The 19,117-nt window shown below is 39.5% G+C and overlaps 1 protein-coding gene across 3 annotated transcripts in view; it reads right to left on the bottom strand.

Moving 5' to 3' along the window:
- Nucleotides 1-1,149: 1,149 nt before the first annotated feature.
- Nucleotides 1,150-19,117, bottom strand: part of DIDO1 (death inducer-obliterator 1) — a 48,657-nt gene continuing 30,689 nt past the window's right edge. Inside the window, exons 8-17 of one of the 3 annotated variants that reach the window (XM_010396848.4) lie at nt 17,759-18,206; nt 16,681-16,840; nt 16,149-16,265; nt 15,823-15,927; nt 15,228-15,363; nt 14,539-15,085; nt 13,569-13,722; nt 12,488-12,577; nt 11,657-11,852; nt 1,150-6,228 (exon numbers count right to left, since the gene is read on the bottom strand). In XM_010396848.4, the coding sequence (XP_010395150.3) occupies nt 2,870-6,228; nt 11,657-11,852; nt 12,488-12,577; nt 13,569-13,722; nt 14,539-15,085; nt 15,228-15,363; nt 15,823-15,927; nt 16,149-16,265; nt 16,681-16,840; nt 17,759-18,206 (5,312 nt within the window). In that variant the 3' untranslated portion in view covers nt 1,150-2,869. Of the gene's footprint in view, nt 6,229-9,562; nt 11,853-12,487; nt 12,578-13,568; nt 13,723-14,538; nt 15,086-15,227; nt 15,364-15,822; nt 15,928-16,148; nt 16,266-16,680; nt 16,841-17,758; nt 18,207-19,117 lie in introns of those variants that run through there. The other 2 variants (XM_039563734.1, XM_039563735.1) reach the window with 2 other exon arrangements.

Genomic DNA, 19,117 nt, shown 5'->3' with positions numbered 1-19,117 from the left:
CCTCAGCCCCGGACCCCGCGGGGAGAGCCCGACCGGGGCAGCGATGGGTCCCCGGCCCACCCCGCCCCGGGGTACGGATGGGAAAATTGAGAGAAAAAAAAAAAGGTCCCAAGGCAGCGCGCACAGACATTTCCATGAAGTGTAGCCACAGCCCGACAGTTTCACTTGTGACTTTCCCTCTAGACACAAACCCAGAAATTTTAAAAGCAGTTTTGTGCACACTGAACTCAATACACACTTTCCTACTTCTCTAATCCTCCTCCACACTCCCCTTTACAATGCTCACAGTTGGAATAGTGCAGCCTTTTATAGACATAATATTTCTGCTTATATTGTTCTAGACTTTGCAGGAAGTTTTACAGAAAAAAAGATTTCTCAAAATACTCTTTGGAAAGTTAGCTTAGTACAAACATAGACAAAAGCTCAAAATAGTGAGTTCTTTCATGTTAATCAAAAGTTTGGACAAAGCCAGAGAATTGTTTTTTCTCTTTCCTACAATGCAGGACAATCACTGAGTACCATTTTTAGTCTCTGTAAATTGAGTTAAATTGTCATGTTGGGTTCAGCCTGGCTTTTACCGCCTGCTGCTGTGGAGGATACAGTAACCCTGCTGCAAAATCCAACTCCAGCTGATTGTTAACTACATAAAGCTGTGGTTTAACAAAGTCATTGCAGCCTGTCTATGCTGTTGATTTTTTTTGCCACTTGATCTCTGGGAGGATGGATTTACCAGTCCTAAAGCATAAACAGATTCCCCAAACTACTAAAGGAGAATTTCCTAGAAGATGAAAAGCCACACATCTATTTAATAAAAATGTAAAGTCAAGAAATTCATAAATGGTGTGACCTGAATTAATACTTTTTCTTTTCTTCAGATTTTTTGATGTAAAAATCTTCAAATTCCAAGCTTCCTGATTCAAATGTAAAAAAACTTCAAAATATATTATGGGGTGCTTTAGAACTGAGAAGAAAATCATAAGCACAGATATTTGCTGCCCACAATCAAACATTGGCTGGCTGTGACATCCTGCAAAACATCTGTCTAAACACCTGTAAACTATGAGGAAATGAAACCTGTGTGCCATCAGTCTCTTGTGGGTTGTTGAGAAATAGCAAAATGTAGAAAGTAATAGACACATACACATTTAAGAAAAGGACAACAGCTCTCTGTAGGTGTTTATTCTACTTACGGTAACAAAAACCTGTGAAGTCCCATATTTTAATGTACAGTGATATACTTTGCCGTATAAAATACAATTTACAGAAATTTCTAGCAAGTAAACCTAAACAAACACACATTTTGCATACTTTTATGTATGTCTTTAAATTAGAAACATCTCATTAAGAAAAAAAATCTTACACCATAGTTGATGTTTGCATTTAATACAATGTCTTTGCGTGTTACCGTTTTCCCTTGGGTTCAGGATGAGAGGATCATTTCAGCCAGCAAATGCTGGATGTGCAAGGACCTTCAAGAATGTACCAGTGTGACTGTGGTGACACACACACTACCTGTAATATAGTCCCCAAGATGCAATATGTTTACAGGAATCTAATTTTACATTTCCAAATCTATTTTAGCAAAATACCAAAATATTTACCCCAATGGTTAATTTACACATTCAAATAAATTACTGGGGTTTTATTTCACACTTTAGAATTACGTGCTTGAGGACTACATGAGAAGTAGCAATGTGATGTATTTCACCGTGGAAAATGTCCCTCTTCAATCACAACATGATGTACCACCGTAATTTGAACTTTAATGCAGCTGTGTCTTTTTCAGTGGAGAGTTTTATATACACTGACAGCCTAAGTAGGGCCTAACAAAAGAACAGTATCATTTATTTTTCAAGAGCCCTTTTAGAATGAAAGAGCACTTCTATAATGAAAAGTTCAATCAAATTGGGACATTTCTTAAATCTGTGGAAAAATTCTAGAAAACATAAACAAAACCAAAAAATGCTCCACTAAATCAGTTCAATTGAAGTAACAGATTTAGTGGCCTATTTAACCAGATTCTCTTCCTTCCTTTGGTTTACCAATTTTCAAAATAAATGTCTGATGCTTTTTAAAGTTTTGCTGGTTATAAAGGTGCTACTCGTGTATTTTCTCTAAAGACAGGTTTGTAAACATGGGATATTTAAAACTTCATGAAAAATAACTAAGTATGACTTGTTTCTTTGCTGTACACTTAACAAATGGATTCCAGACCCAAAATGCATGTATATAAAAGGAAGATAGTGCACTTTAAGCTTATAACAGTCCATTTCCAAATCCTCCATCAGTCACAAGTAATTATGAACACTGTTCTTTTGCAGCCTTTTCCTAAACACATGACCCTTCCATTGTAAAAGAAACATGACACCAACATTTTTAGTGTGTGCTGTAGGAACAATTTTGACACCAAAATATCACGTAAATGAGATGTAAAGGTATGGCTCCTCAGGTCTGGATTAAATTCTCCTATAAAATTACAATTCAAGTTACTGGAAAACATAACTTTATAATCTTAAAAAGCAATATGCTCTTCTTAGACTTTTTCCATTTCTGTACTGTAAATGGAAATTTTAAGATAAAGATGCAAGTAGAAAAAACAAAATCTCAGTACAGGTAACGTTGTGAATCTTTATAAGAAAAACATTATGCACAAAATGCAGCAAGTGAAAGTCCAATATGTTCTTGCTTTTCATCCATCTGATTATTTTCATTCACAGTTGTTCAAAAATTGCTAATTTGTCAGTACATTGGGTAAGGCTAGTTTTACAACAGAACTTTTAAAAGGTGAGAATATGTACAGTATTTACAGATGTGCAGTCCTTGCTGTGTGGCAAAAGTGTATTATTTGTGGGAAGTATCAGTCACAGTTCTATGACTGATTGCTGGAAGATGAAGCTTCAGTTTCCACCGGTTTCTGAGTTTCCTTCGGTGTTTCTGGCTTCGTCTCTTTACCAATTTCCTTACTCTTACTCCTATCTTTGCGATCTTTCCCTCTTTCCCTGTCGCGATCTCGATCTCTGTCTCGATCCCTTTCCTTTTCCCGGCTTCGATCCCGGTCCCTGTCTTTCTCTCTGTCACGATCCCTGTCTCTGCTTCTCGATCGCTCTCTATCACGTCTTCTGTAAGAGTCCCTCTCTCTGTTTCTTGTCCTATCTCGGTCTCTGCTTCTTTCCCAGTCCTTACCGCGCTCTGAATCCTTGTCTCTGTCTTTGTTTTGGCTCCTATCTCTATTTTTATCCCATTCCTTGTCTCTGTGTCTCTCCCAGTCCCTGTCTCTGCTCCAGTTTCTGCTACGGTCTCTTTCCCAAGGTCTGCCGTGTTCTCTATCCCTTCGTCTTTCCTCAAAGCCTCTACCTTGGCGGTTATCTGCTTGTTGAGGCTCTGACTGATCTAAACCCTTGTCTTTATTTCCTCCCTCATATCTCTCTCTCTGTCTCCCTTCAAATGTCTGGCCTCTATAGTCAGGATTTTTGCCTTCTCGGAAGTCAGTTGTGGGCCACTGTCCTTCCGACTCAGGTCCTTGCCCAGACATATTGGAAAGAGATGCAGATGGTCCACCTTCCTCCCACATCTCTTTTCTGTGAGTTGGTGGATGGCTTGGGAGGTCCAGGAGTGGTCTTGGGGGTGGTTTCATACCTTGTGGTGACTGACCCTGGTAATGAAATCTAGGAGGTTCATCTTCTTCTGGAAACATTGGAGGTGTCCCTCCTCTTGGTCCTCCAAACTGATGTGGTGCTGGACCTCTCTGGTTGGAAAATCTGGGTGGTGGGCTCCCTCTCCGTTCTTCATATGGCTGTGGCAAAAGTCCCCTTGGACCAGGCATATGATTTGGAGCTGTACCTCTCTGCCCTTCAAATTGATTTGGGTGAGGCCCTCTTGGTCCCCCAAAATGACCTGGGGCTGGACCTCTTGGCCCTCCAAACTGAGGGCCTCCTCTCTGTCCTTTAAACTGACCTGGTGGAGGTCGTCTTTGACCTCCAAAAGGAAAAGGTGAAGGTCCTCTGTTTCCCATAAACTGAGGGGAATCTGGTCCTTCAAACTGTCCTGGAGGCCCCATCATTTCATCATATTGGGAATCTGAGAATTCCATTTGTTCCATGTGAGGGTCCCTATGATCTTCAAAATGAGATGGTGACATTCCTCTTGGACCACCATGATAAGAAGGGGGAGGGCCCCTATTATCACCAAAAAGAGGTGGTCCATGCTGTGCAGAAAATAAGGAAGGAATGGGACCCTTTTGACCTCCAAACCTTCCAGACTGAGGTCCTCTTTGCCCATCATTATTTGGAAAACCATGCTCTTCAGAGAACTGTGGTGCTGGCCCTCTAAAATTAGGTCCATGAGGTCCTCCAGGTGCATTGAGCATCATTGGAGGCCCCCCTTTCTGCCCAGACATAGAAAATGCTCTATTTTCCTCAAAGTGCTGTGGAGGAGGTCCACCCTCACTCTGAACTGGTATGGATTCAGTTTGTTCTACAAATTGATGAGGATTTCTTTGTTCATCATATTGCACTGATGAAAGACCCATCTCTGGTTCAAAGTGTCCAGCTGCCTTTTCTTGTGGAGGAAACATTGTATTTGAAAAGGAATCCCTTCCCATTGCTTCCTTTGACTCATTTGACCATGACACTTGATGCATATCTTGCAAAGACGGGCTGTCATTTGATGTGGAGAAATTAGGCTGAAAAGATGTACTTGGAGGTGTTGGAAGCAGCACTTTACGTGTAGGTTTGGAAGCAGAAGGATCTCCAGAAGCTGTTTGACTCAAGTTTTCCAAAGTAACTTGAATGCTGTGTTCAAATTTGCTGTTAGATGTCTCTTTCTGGGGCACTGTAGATGTCTGTTCACTTGAAACCCAATTATCAGCAGTAAAACCAGGCTGAGTAGTGGAAGTTAAAGCATTATCTTCCTTACCAAGTGAAGTCTGCAAAGCATTTGGAAAACTTTCTGGAGCAACTTCTCTTGTGGATATCTCGTTCTGTACTACCTGTGGCTTTATTCGAGAATCAGCATTGTCATTCTCTGTTGCCATTCTTCGAGCTTGTCGAGGATCTCTGTTCTGCCTTGGGTCACAGCCCTGGTTTAAAACTTGTGCTTGCTGATTTAAAGATGAAGGTAAATCTACTTTTTGTGTAGCTTGCTGGCCCTGATGGAATAATTCGGTCTTTATTAGGGAAGCTTTTGCTGGTGGAGGTGACATTAAAGCATCAGACACTGAAAAGTGAGCCATTGAAACACCAACAGCTGCTCTTTGTTGTCTGAGGGCTTCTTCTTGTTCCTCTAGCTGCCTTTTCTGTTCTTCTATTTGTTTGTTTAATTCTTCCAACATTTTTTGCTGTTCTACCAAGGAGGAGGATGCAGATAAATCAGAAACAAATGAAGCAGATGTTTCTGAAGAACTGCTTTTAGTGTCTGTATACATTTTGTTGGGTAAATCATCAACAGTAACTTTTGCTTCTTCCAAGATAGTTTCATCCTCTGGATCATAGGCCTCATCCTCTAGTTCTGCTGTAGTAGATGGCTTTTCCACACTGTATCGTTTGTCACTTTCACCAGTCTGCATTTCAAAGGCTTTCTCTGGACCATATTCTTCCTCAGGATCATAAGGTCTGTCATCCTCCTCCTCTTCTATGGCTTTGTCCTTGGACATCTGCCCAAACTGCTGCACAATGGGATCTAACAGAGGAACCGCTGACACCCCGCTATCTGCTGCAGCTTGACTTTCCTGACTGGAAGACTGAACAGTTCCAGAATCCTTGGCAAGAGGCTCAAAAGTTTTCTTTTTCCCAAAGAGGGTCTGCAGGATGTGCTCAAGAGGCGTGGCAGTTTTTGAGGATGATGAGTGTGTGGCAGTGCTGCTTGCAGGAGCGGCCGTTGAAATCGGTGGGGTCACAGTAGTTGTGGGGCCACTTTTAATGGACGACAGTATTTTTAATACTGAAGGTGTCACTGCTGAGGTGTCTGGAACGGGAAGTGGGGGTGGAGGTGGAGGAGGAGATCCAGGAGGTGTTGTACTCATGGTGGAGTCTCCTGAATAAAGTGTGTATTTTGGGGTTTTCTTCTCTTGTGAAGCTGGAGGCCCTTTAGAGAACAGTGATGGTTCACCTTCCTCATGTGCTTGAATTCTGCTTCGCTTCTCCTCTGTCTTTTCTGTCTCAGTGGCCGGACGTTTCCCTTTCTGACAGATGACCAATCCAAGGATTAAATTTGGCCGAGATGACTCAAGACCTGAAAGAGAACACAAAGATTGTATATATAAAAACCTGATTTTTAATGATGCTTTCAGTAGAAACCTATTATTTTACAAATTTTCATTAGTCCATAGGCATATGCATTTGTATTTCTTACTTTTTATATGTATCTATACGTAAGTTTAAAAGTTTAAATTCCTTCCTCAATATTTTTAATAAAAGACTGCAGCATCAGGCATCACTGTTAAAGTATCTCTGCAAAAGTTCAAACCAAACAAAGTTGTTATATTTTTGTATCTTTACATTGTTTCTACTGTTCAACTACCCCCACCTCTCCTGAAAAATCAAATATTTACATTTAGTTAGCAAATATACACAGAGATACTGAAAAGTGAGAAAACCTGGGCTAAACATTGCTATTTGTGTTATAATCTGTGCTAAAAGTCCACATTGACACCAGTCTATAAATATTTTGTCTGTCTCCAAGTTCAATAAACACCCGTAAAGGCAAAAAAGATCACATCAAACAGCGTTTGGAAACAGTGTTCAAGCTGGTAATTACTCCCAGTTTGTTGTGGGTATTAGGCCTTGATACATAAGTAAAACACACGATGAGCAGAACTGCTCCTTTGTGAAGAGCTTCAGACTTGAAGGAGAAGTATATCCAGAAATGATAAGAAAATTTCAGATAAAGAGGAAAAATGCAAAGGTCTGTAGGCCTGTCTCCTGCTATTATATTTTTTTCTCTTACACACACAGTTCCGCTGGCACTTGTGGCAGATGCCTAGAATGAAGGGCAGGGACTAAATCCTTAAACAAAACATGGTGGCAAATGTAGAGAATCTTTTAACTTCTGGACTAAATGGCTTTTAAAAGGCCCACATTTGAGGGCCACTGTCCTTCTCCCATATGTGCCATTAGTTATGATTTGTATCAGCATGGAAGCAGTAATATGGAAACATAAAATAACCTGTGAAATAGAAGATAATATTGTGGAATAAAAGGTAATATTCATTGTGGATAAATGGCAAGGTGAGGGCTCTGACCTAGGTTGACCCTTTTATTCAAGATCCCATAAGCAGGAGATTTTTATATATATGTTCCTTGTTCTCATTAAATCAACTTCTCATTAAGCAACAATTTTAAATATCTAATTATTAGCACCAAAAACTTTTTGATACCAACGCAACCCCCAAACCCCACAGTAGCAGATACATTCCATTAGCAAACCACATCACACATACATTACTCTGGTGACACAACTCAGAAGTTTTACTGGGACTCCTAAATTTACCATCTAATGAGGAAACCACATCAGCTGTTTTCCTAAATTTATGTTAATGAGTAACAACTCCCCAGTTGGTGGGTGTTGACCAGTGCAGAGCATCTCACAAACAGGAGTTCACCCAGAAACTGCCAGTAGGCATTTGCTGTTCTGCTGTTGTTAAATGTTTTGGTTACCAACTTTCATGCAGAGACTTGTGATTTATGCAATTAGTCGCAATGAATTTCAAACACTGAATAACTGAAATAAACAGGTGTCAAAAATCCATCAGGCAGGATATCTAATAAACAGCAATTACTGAGAAATCAAGTTTGAATCCCTGTAAGAAACAGAGATCAAGTCACTAATTAAACAGGGTAACATTTTAATACACTTTCAAGGCAAAAAATTCTAGCAGCAAGTTAATAGCATTAGTTATAAATTACTGTGTTTAGAATTTAGTCATCATAGAATAAATCCATTAAAACTTTTCATCTCAATACTGGAATTGTACACAAATAGAAATTTTGCCTAAACCGACTTCTACACTCACTCAGTTCAGAGATCAAATACTATGCGATTCCTTCAATGAAGACACATGGCCAGAGCAGCTTTCAAAGGGCACAGCCCCATTCTATCTCAATATCCATAAATAGGTTAAGTGCCTAATTTTAGGAACAACGAAATGTTGACTGCAGTCTGCCACTATTGCTCAATGACTGTTTTAAAAGTGCTGCAAGCTGTGCTGGCAGAGTCAGTAGCTTTCAGTGCTAAATTATTTATAACAGTTATTATCCTATTATGCATTTGAAATCCACAGTCTGGTTTTATGGAGTTACTTCCTGTAACTAAAGCCATTAAGACAGGATATACTAAATACTAGTATTGAATTAACACTTGTCGTCCTTAGCCTTAAATACATTTTTTCATTAGATCAAGTTTACCATATTTATGTGTAGATTTGCCCCATCTTTTCCTGTCATCAGCAGCTGCTAAAAGCTGACCTGCACTGTTCAAGACAACTTCATGTCTGCCCATTGCTGACAGACCCATGGGATTAGACTAAGCACACCTGTGGTGAATTTTAAACTGCAGAGACCAATACAAGATTCTATCTGTATTTTATCAATGCCATTTAAATATTTGTCCCAATTAATCATGAGAGCAATTGACAACTGTCTTTAGATTTGTGCCCCCTTAATTCAGGGCTGCAGATCACTCCCAGCACTGTGACACTGCTCCACATTCAGGCTCCGTTGCTGAGTGGAACTGGCTGGCACAGAAAATTGGGTTTGTAATGCCACATTCCTCTACTGCTGCAGCTTTTCCTAATGAAATCTGCTCAGCTGAACACATCAAACTCCATTCACAGTTCAGGTAATATTTTGGTCCATTTGTTTTTTTTAAGAGCATTCCAAACAGCATAAGGAGATTTCATGCCTTTGTACTTTATGAAAACCCACAGTCCCTATCAAAAACTACCAAAGACATACCAGCATTTGTGGAATCTTTGCTGATATATGTCTTGTTTTATTAAAATTCAGCTAGGTAAGATAGTTGTTACATTCCCATCACCACTAAATCCCTCAATAAATCACTTTCTATTAGTAATTAAATCTGATTATACTACTTTTTACAACTGGAAGTGGTAAGTGTGTATGTGAAACAGAGAAGTGAATTCACATACCGTAAACCACTGCAAAAGGACAGTGCAGAAGAGCCCATGACACATAAAATCTGGTAATATATATCTGAGTTAATGAAATATAAATCAGGATAACCCTCCATTTTCCTGTTTTTAAGCCGCCCACGTCACAGTTTTCTGCAGATCTTCTAGGTACTAGCGCAGTCCTCAGTTGTGTTCCAAATCCAATCCATCAGAAAACAGGAGAAATTCCTAATCCGTACGTGCCTGATGGAACTGGCTGATACAGCTGGAATATCTTCTAACTAGGATTTCTGGAGTGGCAGGGTTTGATTGTCCTCTCCCTCCTCCCCCCTCAGCTCATATCTATCTAAATATGATAGACCATCTAAAGGCAATGCTTTTCCAGGCCTTGCTAGACTCTACTGGAAGGCACACAATTAAATTTAAGGAGACAATGACCACGTTCCACAAAATATTTTTATTGATTGGTAAAGAAAGAAAACACAGTCAATTCCATCAGATGGCATTAAAAAGTGTGGATTACATGTTGTGGTTTTCATACATACACAAAACAAGAGGAACAGCTTACCTGATTCCTTTCACCTGCTTTTAAAACACAACACAACGTAGCACAGCTGTGAGATCAAGGCTGCCACAGGAGTTTCCAACAAGTGTTAATTGATGGCAGAACTCTTAAGTGAATCTTCTGTGAAACTGTTCCATCTCATGGCCTGCCTGCCCTTGGAACCTTGTTTCTGCTAACCTTTATCTACTTGGCCTAGAACTATTTATGTCAATTTGAAAACCTGACTTACAAAATTTGCCTCCACAAACACCTTCAGATGAGAGCTGAATTTGTTCTGAGCAACTCCTTCTAGTTTTGAAATACTTTTGCACTTGAAACTCAGAAAAACCAGTCTGACATTACAAAGATCTCTCATTAATAGTAGAGTTTGGCTACATTTGCCAACCTTCAATCTAAGCTAAAGAGTTTAATTTGAAATGAGACCCATAATGGAGAAGTAAAAGAAGAGTAAAACAGAAAGCTGGTATTTCCACAGGAATGAAGGAGGCAAAAATTAGGTAAACTGAGTTATTTATCAGACCAGCAGACATTTACAGCAGATTCAATGGCCAATCCCATCCTTGTGCTACTGCCCAAAAAGGATGGCATTTCTTTAGTTCTGCCTGGAAAAACAAGTCCGTGAGTTAAGACTTTGCCTACATCCCTGTGCTAAGGTGTTCTGTATTTGGTGTTTTGACTTCTTGGCTATGAAATAGCAGTAAGCTTTTGCCTACCTTTCAAAAATTCAGCAAGTAACAGACTATGAAGTGCTGACATTCAACAATTCTAGTTATACTGTAATTTAGACAGCAATAATGCCTTTTTACTGCCTAAAAACAATCACCTACTCTGTGCACTGTTCAAAGGACAGATAAAAGAGGTTTGAAGTGTATGAGAAAAATCTTGTCTGGGGATGCAGAGCAAGCACCCTTGGCCATCTCATGGAGGAAGGGACAGCACTTAACTTATGATGTTCCACCTGCTGAAAACCTGTCCCAGCCACTGTTGCTCCTGAGAATGCTTTATTGAGTTTAGTGCTGCACTTGTATCTGAGGAGTAGAGCTCAGTCAGCTTCCCAGAAAGGTGAACTCCTTGTTGGTTGTTCCATACCTACCACGTAGTGCCAGCCATGGCCGTGACAACGGAGTTCTGCCTTCACTGCCACCTGCAGCTCTTCAGCTTCTCAAGCTGGTATTTACTATAAAACCTAGACCCTTGTTTGGAAACTAAGCATATGCGTCTCCTTATCCTTAGATGAAGATGACTTCAAATTTTGTAGAGGGGTGTTTCATGGTTGAATTCATTCTCAGTTCTTCTGTCACCATGTTCAACATGGGGCAAACTCACCAAACACTATTACAGGTAATTTTATCTAAAGATAGAAGATTCTAACCGTAAGGAATGGGTCCCTTTCTCCCCAAAGAACTGATTTTCTGAAGTCAGTGATTGGACTAGAGTTTGACCCAAGTAGAACAGAACATTTCGAACACCTCGTGCCCCACACTGCATGTGCAGATTAACTCAGCGTGGACAGTGACAATCCAGTGGAACCACCAGAAATGTTACCTGTGTCGTCACTCTGACTTCTTGGCTCCTCTGTGGGATAAGTTTCCTGCTTGAATTAAGTGATGGTGAATGGCTTGTAAGGGTCTAGGGTTTGTGAATTTAGGAGTTGCTGATAATAGGGTGGGAGCTTTTTGTGGTTTTGTTTGGGTGTTTTAAATATAGTGGCTGTTTCACATCCTTGGTTTTACAGGTAAACTCATTCTCCTAAGACATAAGAGCATCTTGTTGGAAAGACTAAAGTTTGGACAATTTTATCTTAGCAGAATTGGATTTCCAGCTCTTCCCTAATTACGTACTTTAAAACTGGTTTTTATATAAAAAAATTTAACTAATGATTACATTAAATATTCAACAATTTGTCTCAGATTGCCTTTTGTCTTGTGATTTTACCTAGCATTGAACCTCCCCTGTTTTGTGCTTACCTGGTCCCTCAAAGGGCAAGAGTTTGGAAGGAATTGGGTCCTTAGAACTCAGGGGGATCAGGTAGAGATCCTTGACATGTCTGTTGTTATTAGCTACAACACCAAAACGACCACGACTGCTAAAATAGGAGTAGAGAGAGATATAGGCAACTTCTTCTTCTTCTGTTGCAGGATGGAAACGAATCAAACACAATTCCTGGAATACAAAAGCAAAGTGGAAAAATTCAACCTGAAACATACCAACAAATGAAATGGTAAAGGGCAGATTCCAGGGGTAAAAATAAACCATATATTTGTCACTCCAACTATGCCTTCAGGGCAACACTCTAGATTTAAGAGACTACTGCTGTTCAATTTGCAACATTAAAATAGAATTTGGTTTGTCGTTTTCAGAAACACAAATTACTTGTGTATCTTACATCAAACTGAACAGCTTGAGGCTCAAATGAAAAAGAAATGGAAAATTCTTAGTTTCATGTTTATCTCTATACTGTGTATCATTTTTTCACTTCTGAAGTGGTTTTAATACAAAAATATATTAAATACATTAAATGATAACTTCCTTTTCTTTAAAATTTGAATTTCAATCTTAAATATTTCAGTTAGTAAATAGTATGAAGATTTAACTACTGTGCAGGAAAGAGATCAAGATTTACAGCTCAATAAACACATTACTAAAATAAATCAAAAATTTCAAAGAAGTGGTTTAGATAGTTTTCCATGTGTGATCCATGTCAGTATTTGCTGTTTACTACTCTATATTATAAAAAGCTTTCATTTTACATTGCTGTCTATTTCTTCTGGGTTTTGCAAAGGATTTTAAGTGAATACCTTAGAAAGTGAAGATTTGAGTTTGCCAACATAATCCCAGACTGTCTTCGGTGAGATCCTCCCACCAATATGAATTGTGTCAGGTAAATCCTAAACAAGAAGTATTACATGGTAGTGTGAGAAAAACCAAAAACAAAAACCAAAAAAGGCAGTGCAGGTTGTCCCATCCCAGTAGCCCAGTGGATAATTAAATTTTAGTAAACTTTTGTACATATGTTTTTAATTCAGCCATGCTGTTCCTAAATTTGGAGGTGTTTAATTATGGCATGTGACCCAAAGGCCAAGAGGATACATGGAACAGATACACACCCCCAAACATGGAGAGCAGCAACACATCAAACAGTTCTGTATGCCCATTACTGGCATTTAGAGGGGAACTATAATATGTAACATACATATTGGCTTTTATAGGAAAGCTGCTATCTGAAACACAGCTTTTCTCCACATTTTCAGTGACCCCAAGTCACTTGAATTCTGGTGACCTTCCTGTCACAAGGACAGTGAAACTCATTTCAGCAAAAGCAGTACTCAGAAGAACAAGCAACCCTACTAAGTCCTAAACCACACATTTGTGTTTGAAAATTCCTAAGTCATCTAAAATGCCCTTGAGAAGAAAAAAGAGAAAGAAAAGCCTTTCTACTGTCTCATTATTTGAATGTACACCCTCTCAGAACAATATCATCCAACTGGTTTTACTTGAAAATTAGTAAAAAGGATGATACTTTTCATAAATAGCTGAACAAAATTTTCTAACATTACATCAGTGACCCATCTAGTCTGAGAAGAGAACAAGGCACACACTTAAAAACACTGACTCTAAAACAAGGAACCTGATGTAAAGCCATTATTCCATGTCAGATCCTAACATATGTATAAACACATTAAAAGACATTAGAATTCTTCACAGATTTGTGGGGAATTTTTAAAAGGCTGAGTTTTTTTCTTGAGCTACTTTTCCTATTACTACATGGATGTCTTTTACCACTGCTCCAGTTCTAATGTAACTCTATAAACACACAGTGCCCCCAGCCTCTCCAGCAGCAGGAACTGCAGCACAGACCCATTCCAAACACACACACACCTCACTAAGATAATCAAAGCACCCGGAGACTGGATACGCTTTAGTGACAAATTTGGCCACACTTTGCATGTTAATAAATCCTTTCCAAATGGTGTTGAGACGAGAGAGAAAGAGGGAAGTGTCACTGTCCTGAGGTGAGCGAGGCTCTGCAACACTGCAAAACAAATCCAAACAGAAAGGTTACAGCATGCAAATGAGGATGGGCCCTTTATTTTAAATTTTCTTCCCTCCTCCTATTGATTCAATACTTTCTTTTTAATAAGTAACAAAATTTTTACTAAAGGCTTTAATGTTTTCCATTAACTTGGAATTAGTTAAAAAAGCGAGAAGCAACAGAAAATAAACTTGCAGCTGCAGACAGGCAAAGAGATGCTAAAAGGTATGACTTTTATAAAACCAGTTACAGATTTCTCACTAATTAAGTCAACAATATCCCTCTGAAAGAGATTATGAAGTAAAAAAACTTGCTATGAATAAAATTATTTTAACTGCAATTGCAAGAGGATATACTCAGCAGTATTTATTTTTACTATTGTGTATACTCAGAATGTGAAAGAAAGCCATTTCCTTTCAACTTGATCATCTGGTTACTTTTAATTTGTATTCAGACATAACAGTATTTTAATACAGGATGAAAATCTGGAAATGCCTTTAAGCAATCTCTCCCATGCACTGTCTTTCTAGATATTAATGTATATGCGGACTTCTAAGTCTGCATGACATCTTTAAGTTCTATTTCTCTGCTGGAACACTGGAGAATCTTTGCTGTCAACATACACTGATGCTCTGAAAACTTTATCAGCTAGAGAAGCCAAATGAGGAGAGACAGCATTTTAAAAATGTGAATCAGGCTCCCTGAACTATAAACCTCAACAAGCCTTTTAGTTGAGGGAAAAGGAACAGGACATGGGACACATGGGAGTCTGCAGAGAGCCACAGGAGGGATGTGGCAGCTGCTGAGGATACGCACTTGATGTTGGGCGACTGATGAACCGCCAGGTATCTGGGATCTGGTGAGGAAGACGGTTTGGTTAGGATTGATTTGGGGACAGTCATAACTGGTTTGGAAGTTTCCTGTTTGGTTTCCCCCGTTGAGACTTTTTCAGCTGCGGGCCCAGGACGCGGGGCCGGGGTCACGATCCCAGAGGAGCTGCTCATGGCTGTCCTGGGGTCTCTGCCAGAAACCGTTACGGTTGTGACAACGGGGCCAGCACAGGAGGCAGGGAAAGCAGAGACCTCTTCAGGTACTGCAGAGTCTGTGCTGTTCTGGCTCTGGCTTGTAGGAACATATGTTCTTTCTGTGGTTGGCTGTGGAACTGTTTCTGCTGCTGGTTCAACATCAATTTCCATTGCATCGTCAGCAACGGGCTCTTTGTCAGGCTCTGCTGCCGGGGCTGCTGCAGGACTTTCAGACTTGGCCTGGACTTCTGGCTTTGGTTTTGACTCCACCTTCTTAGCAGAAGCCCCTGACTTCACCTTCTTAGCTGGTATCTCATCTTCTGACGCTGAAATCTGACCTGTAGATTTATATCAAGCACTTTTTGATTAGTATTTAACAGTAGTTTGGAGAAAGTATTTCAAAAAAACCAAATAAACAAACAATACTCTTAAGCAACAGTTATTTTACTTTGCCCAAGGCCAGCATTGTAAATAAAATACCTGTACAGATTTTGCAGTTCAGGTCAAAAAGATGGGCTCGATGCTGACTTGTTGTATCCTTCAACATGCTGCTGAAAACGTCTAGAGAAGGAGCACTGTTCAAATTGGGTGCAGTTCGGGTTGACTCCTGCTGTTCCTAAAAGTCAACAAGCATAAAAAATATAACAGTTGATCATTAACTTTAACAATAAAAAAATACTTTGAAAACTGTTAATTCACTTCAGTTCTTTAAAAGAATACATAAAAGGCCTTGCTTAAAGCCTATCATATTAAATGGAGTTATCACATGATATGTGCCCTCATTTCATGCCATAGTGCTCTCAAGTAGAGCTAATGTTCAGAAATAAAAAATTTCTCTGTAAATTGACATCAACAGCTGAAAAATACACAGCATCTTTGAAGTGCCTGCAAAATACACCTATCACTGGCTGTTGCAGTCCTTCACACTTGAAGGATGCTCACAGCACATCCAGTGAGCAATGATATCACCAGAGTTCAGAGAAACAATCTGCACTTCTGGTGACAAATTTGAAGCCCTACATGCCATTTCTCCCCCTCCACATCCTCATGCTGAAGGAACATCCCCAGTACTCACATCAGAGTCAGACACTGGTGGCGAATCCTCCATATTGACAGCAGGCACATGTTCCCGTTTTACAGCCGTTTTCTTGATTTCGTGAGATTTGCTTCTTGACTCCATCTGAGAGAAACAAAACAGTGGTGGTAAAAGCTCCATGTATTTCTTTTACTCCGTACTTTGCTATCATTTGGTATGTGGTAGAGAAAAAGTGTATTGAAACTGAGCGTTATTAGTATATTGTTAGGAAGAAACTGGTGCATTAACGTATAATGGGTGGTAAAGGTTGGCAAACTTGCTCTTAATTTCTACTTTAGGACATAGGAAAAAATTATGTTACTTACTGCCTTAGCTGGTTTCTCTTTCCACACAGACAGCTCTTTAGATAAAAGTTCTTCTGGCTTCATTCTCACTAGTTTTGACAGGGAGATTTCCTCACGAAGGACACGATGGAAAAGTCCCTGAAAACAGAAGAGACTTTTGCCATGCTGAAGAGAACTTGCTTAGGTAACTGACAAGGTTACAGTGCTGGGCAGGCAAAACCGACTCCAGTTTCTTAATTTTCTATTAAAAATATCACCTACTTATAAGTAAACTTGGAAAGGTGCAGCGATCAGAAAACAGGGATGAAATAAACCCCGAGTATAAATATATCACCAAGTGCTCAAACTGAATAAATACCAACCATCAACTAAAGTAGGCTTTGAAGTCCTGCTTAGATAAAAATATTATTAAAAGTGTTCGAATGGCTTTATAATAATATTTTATATATAATTCCTAAGTCTCTGTTTCAAAACTCTTAATGTTGAGGGTAGAGTCTGACATACAATTAAAGCCCAAAAGCACTTTCTGTGTAAGTTTAAGAAAATCCCAAACCTGATTTTTGGGGTCCTTGAGATTGAACATGATGCTACGGTATTTGCTCTTGTATCTGTTGTCCGTCACTTGGAACAAATTAAACATTTCCTTCTCGATGTTGAGTGCCACTTTCCCTACTTCACTCTCTGTCATGACCAGGTCATCGCTGTCATTGACTCTGTTAAAAACAAGAACAGGAATGTGTGGTTAGGTCAGCTGTGAATGGTCAGGCACAGTCACAAAGTAATTTTTCAGAGCTGACCTCAGCTGCTCCTCACCCAGGAAGGGCTCAAGACTCCTTTAAATGACACCTCAAAGCCAAAGTCCATCACAGGACTTGAACTCGGGCAAACTTTAATTACTGCCTGCAGATGGCCATGGACGACACAGCTTTGGGAGACCAAGTCTGCCTTTACTCTTGCTCATGGCACTGACATCAGGAGTTTCTCTGCCAGGAGTGACACAGGGAGCCCAAGTGCTTGACATTCAGTCCTTGATTCCCCACTGTGACCAGGATTTCCAGTTCAGAGACAATACCAAAGGGCAGTGCTCCATGTAAGTCTTGATGGTTCACATTATCTTTAATAATCATTGGGGGGAAATCTGCATTTTTTGTGTGTTTGGGGCTTTTATTTTTCCTTTCATAAGTGATAGTTGCCCATTGACCAGAATTTCTTGTTGATTTTTATGTTGGGAGAGGAGGGAATCTCTCCTTCAGTGAGCTTTAACCTTTCACTATGGTATTTCCTGTACTATGTTCCCTACAACTCTGCATCTCCAACACTGCCATCTCTAGACTTTAAAACTCAGAGCACCTACATTATAGAAGTTTCTATGCTGTGATTTAATCCTTCAACTGCAATTGTCTCAATATAAATGGAATAGTGAGATTTCTTTTTCTAAAGGCTTTATCACATGCACACTTATTTTCTATCAGGATTTTTTATTTCAAATATAAACCTGAAATGCCGACTGCACCTGTAGTAATTTGTTGCATAAATTCAATCTCTCAAAATTCCTTATCAAGACAAACTAGACTCTGCATGCTAGTTGTAGATGTAGCTTCCTATATAAAGTAAGTGTTTTGAATTCCCACCTCTTCCATAAAATTTCTTTCAGGGATCGTCGAATGTTTTGTCGAATCTGAGAGTTGGGCTGTGACTGGGCAGAACTGACTGATGCTTTTGCTTGACTACTTCCAGCTGCAGCTGACATGGAAGACAGTGAAGGCTTTTTGAGTCCTCCACTCAAACTGGAAGACAGAGCTGCTTTCTTGGCAACTGATGAGCCATGAGAGAGAGGTGACTGTTTGGAAGGAACACTGCCTGATGAAGGCCAAGGTTTCTTGGGAATGACACCTTTGAAACTTCCAGCAGGTTTCAGTGGTGGTTTAGTTAGTGACGTGTTGGAGTAGGATGGGGACTTCTTTGAAGGCAGATTTTTGGTGAGAGAAGAGGACTGTTTCTCCATGATAGATACCACAGTCTTCTTCGGTGCCGATGCAGACTCTGCTCGATCTTCGTTCCTTTTCTCTTCCCTTTGAGCTGTTAAAACAAAGAAGAAAATACAATATTAAAGGCTTAGCTTTATAACTTCCTGTTCATGAAGACCAAATACCAACCTATAAGGAAAAGTCTGTGAAATATCATATCCAGTGAATAACTACCAAGCAGGCAGTTCAAGCTATTTACTCTCACTTGCCTTCTTAAAAGTGATTTTAAAAACCATGCCATGATTGATTTGTTGAAAAATTTGTTCATAAGAAAAATGGGGGGGGAAAAAAGGCACCACCTTCAAAGATTCCTAAGTGGGATTTCATGGTTAAGCTTCAAAACCAACCCAGATTCTCACACATAAAAATAAGGCAATACAATACTCTACAATTAAACAAATTCTCATAGCACTTTACAGAACCAATTAATTACAGAGGTTGACCTGACAACAAAGTCCATGAATTTGAAACTGTACTAATACTACCCTAAGCTGAGTATTACTGAAGTTTAATAAATCTATTCAGTTCTTAGCTGAAGTCTAGATTTAAAGAATATTTAAACATTAACACTGCTACTCAGGCTGTAGCCATCTAACTCTCACCATTCTCAAACTATTTCATTCATAATACTCAGTTTTCCATTTAAAATTCTAATGCTACTACAATAATTGATATACATCATATACAAGAATATTAACAAAGTCTAAGTAAAAGCTCCTGTTTTCGCACCTGTTGAAGATATACTTGCACAGGATTTTACAAGCAAGTATGTTTTTAAACCGCATTTCATCTATACCACCTTCTGGCACTGACAGGAACAATTCAACCCAGCAAAAAAAAGCCACACCCAAAACCACACACATCTTGCTCCAACAGAACATCATTTCCAAGACATCAAAGTTACAGTGGGCAAACACCAGCACATGGATCCTGAGAGCTCAAATGAGGATGGGTCCTGAGAGA

Source organism: Corvus cornix, chromosome 20, assembly GCF_000738735.6.
Source record: "Corvus cornix cornix isolate S_Up_H32 chromosome 20, ASM73873v5, whole genome shotgun sequence".
NCBI classification, from domain to species: domain Eukaryota; kingdom Metazoa; phylum Chordata; class Aves; order Passeriformes; family Corvidae; genus Corvus; species Corvus cornix.
Note: the sequence above shows the minus strand (reverse complement) of the source record. Positions and strands in the feature narration are given on the sequence as shown.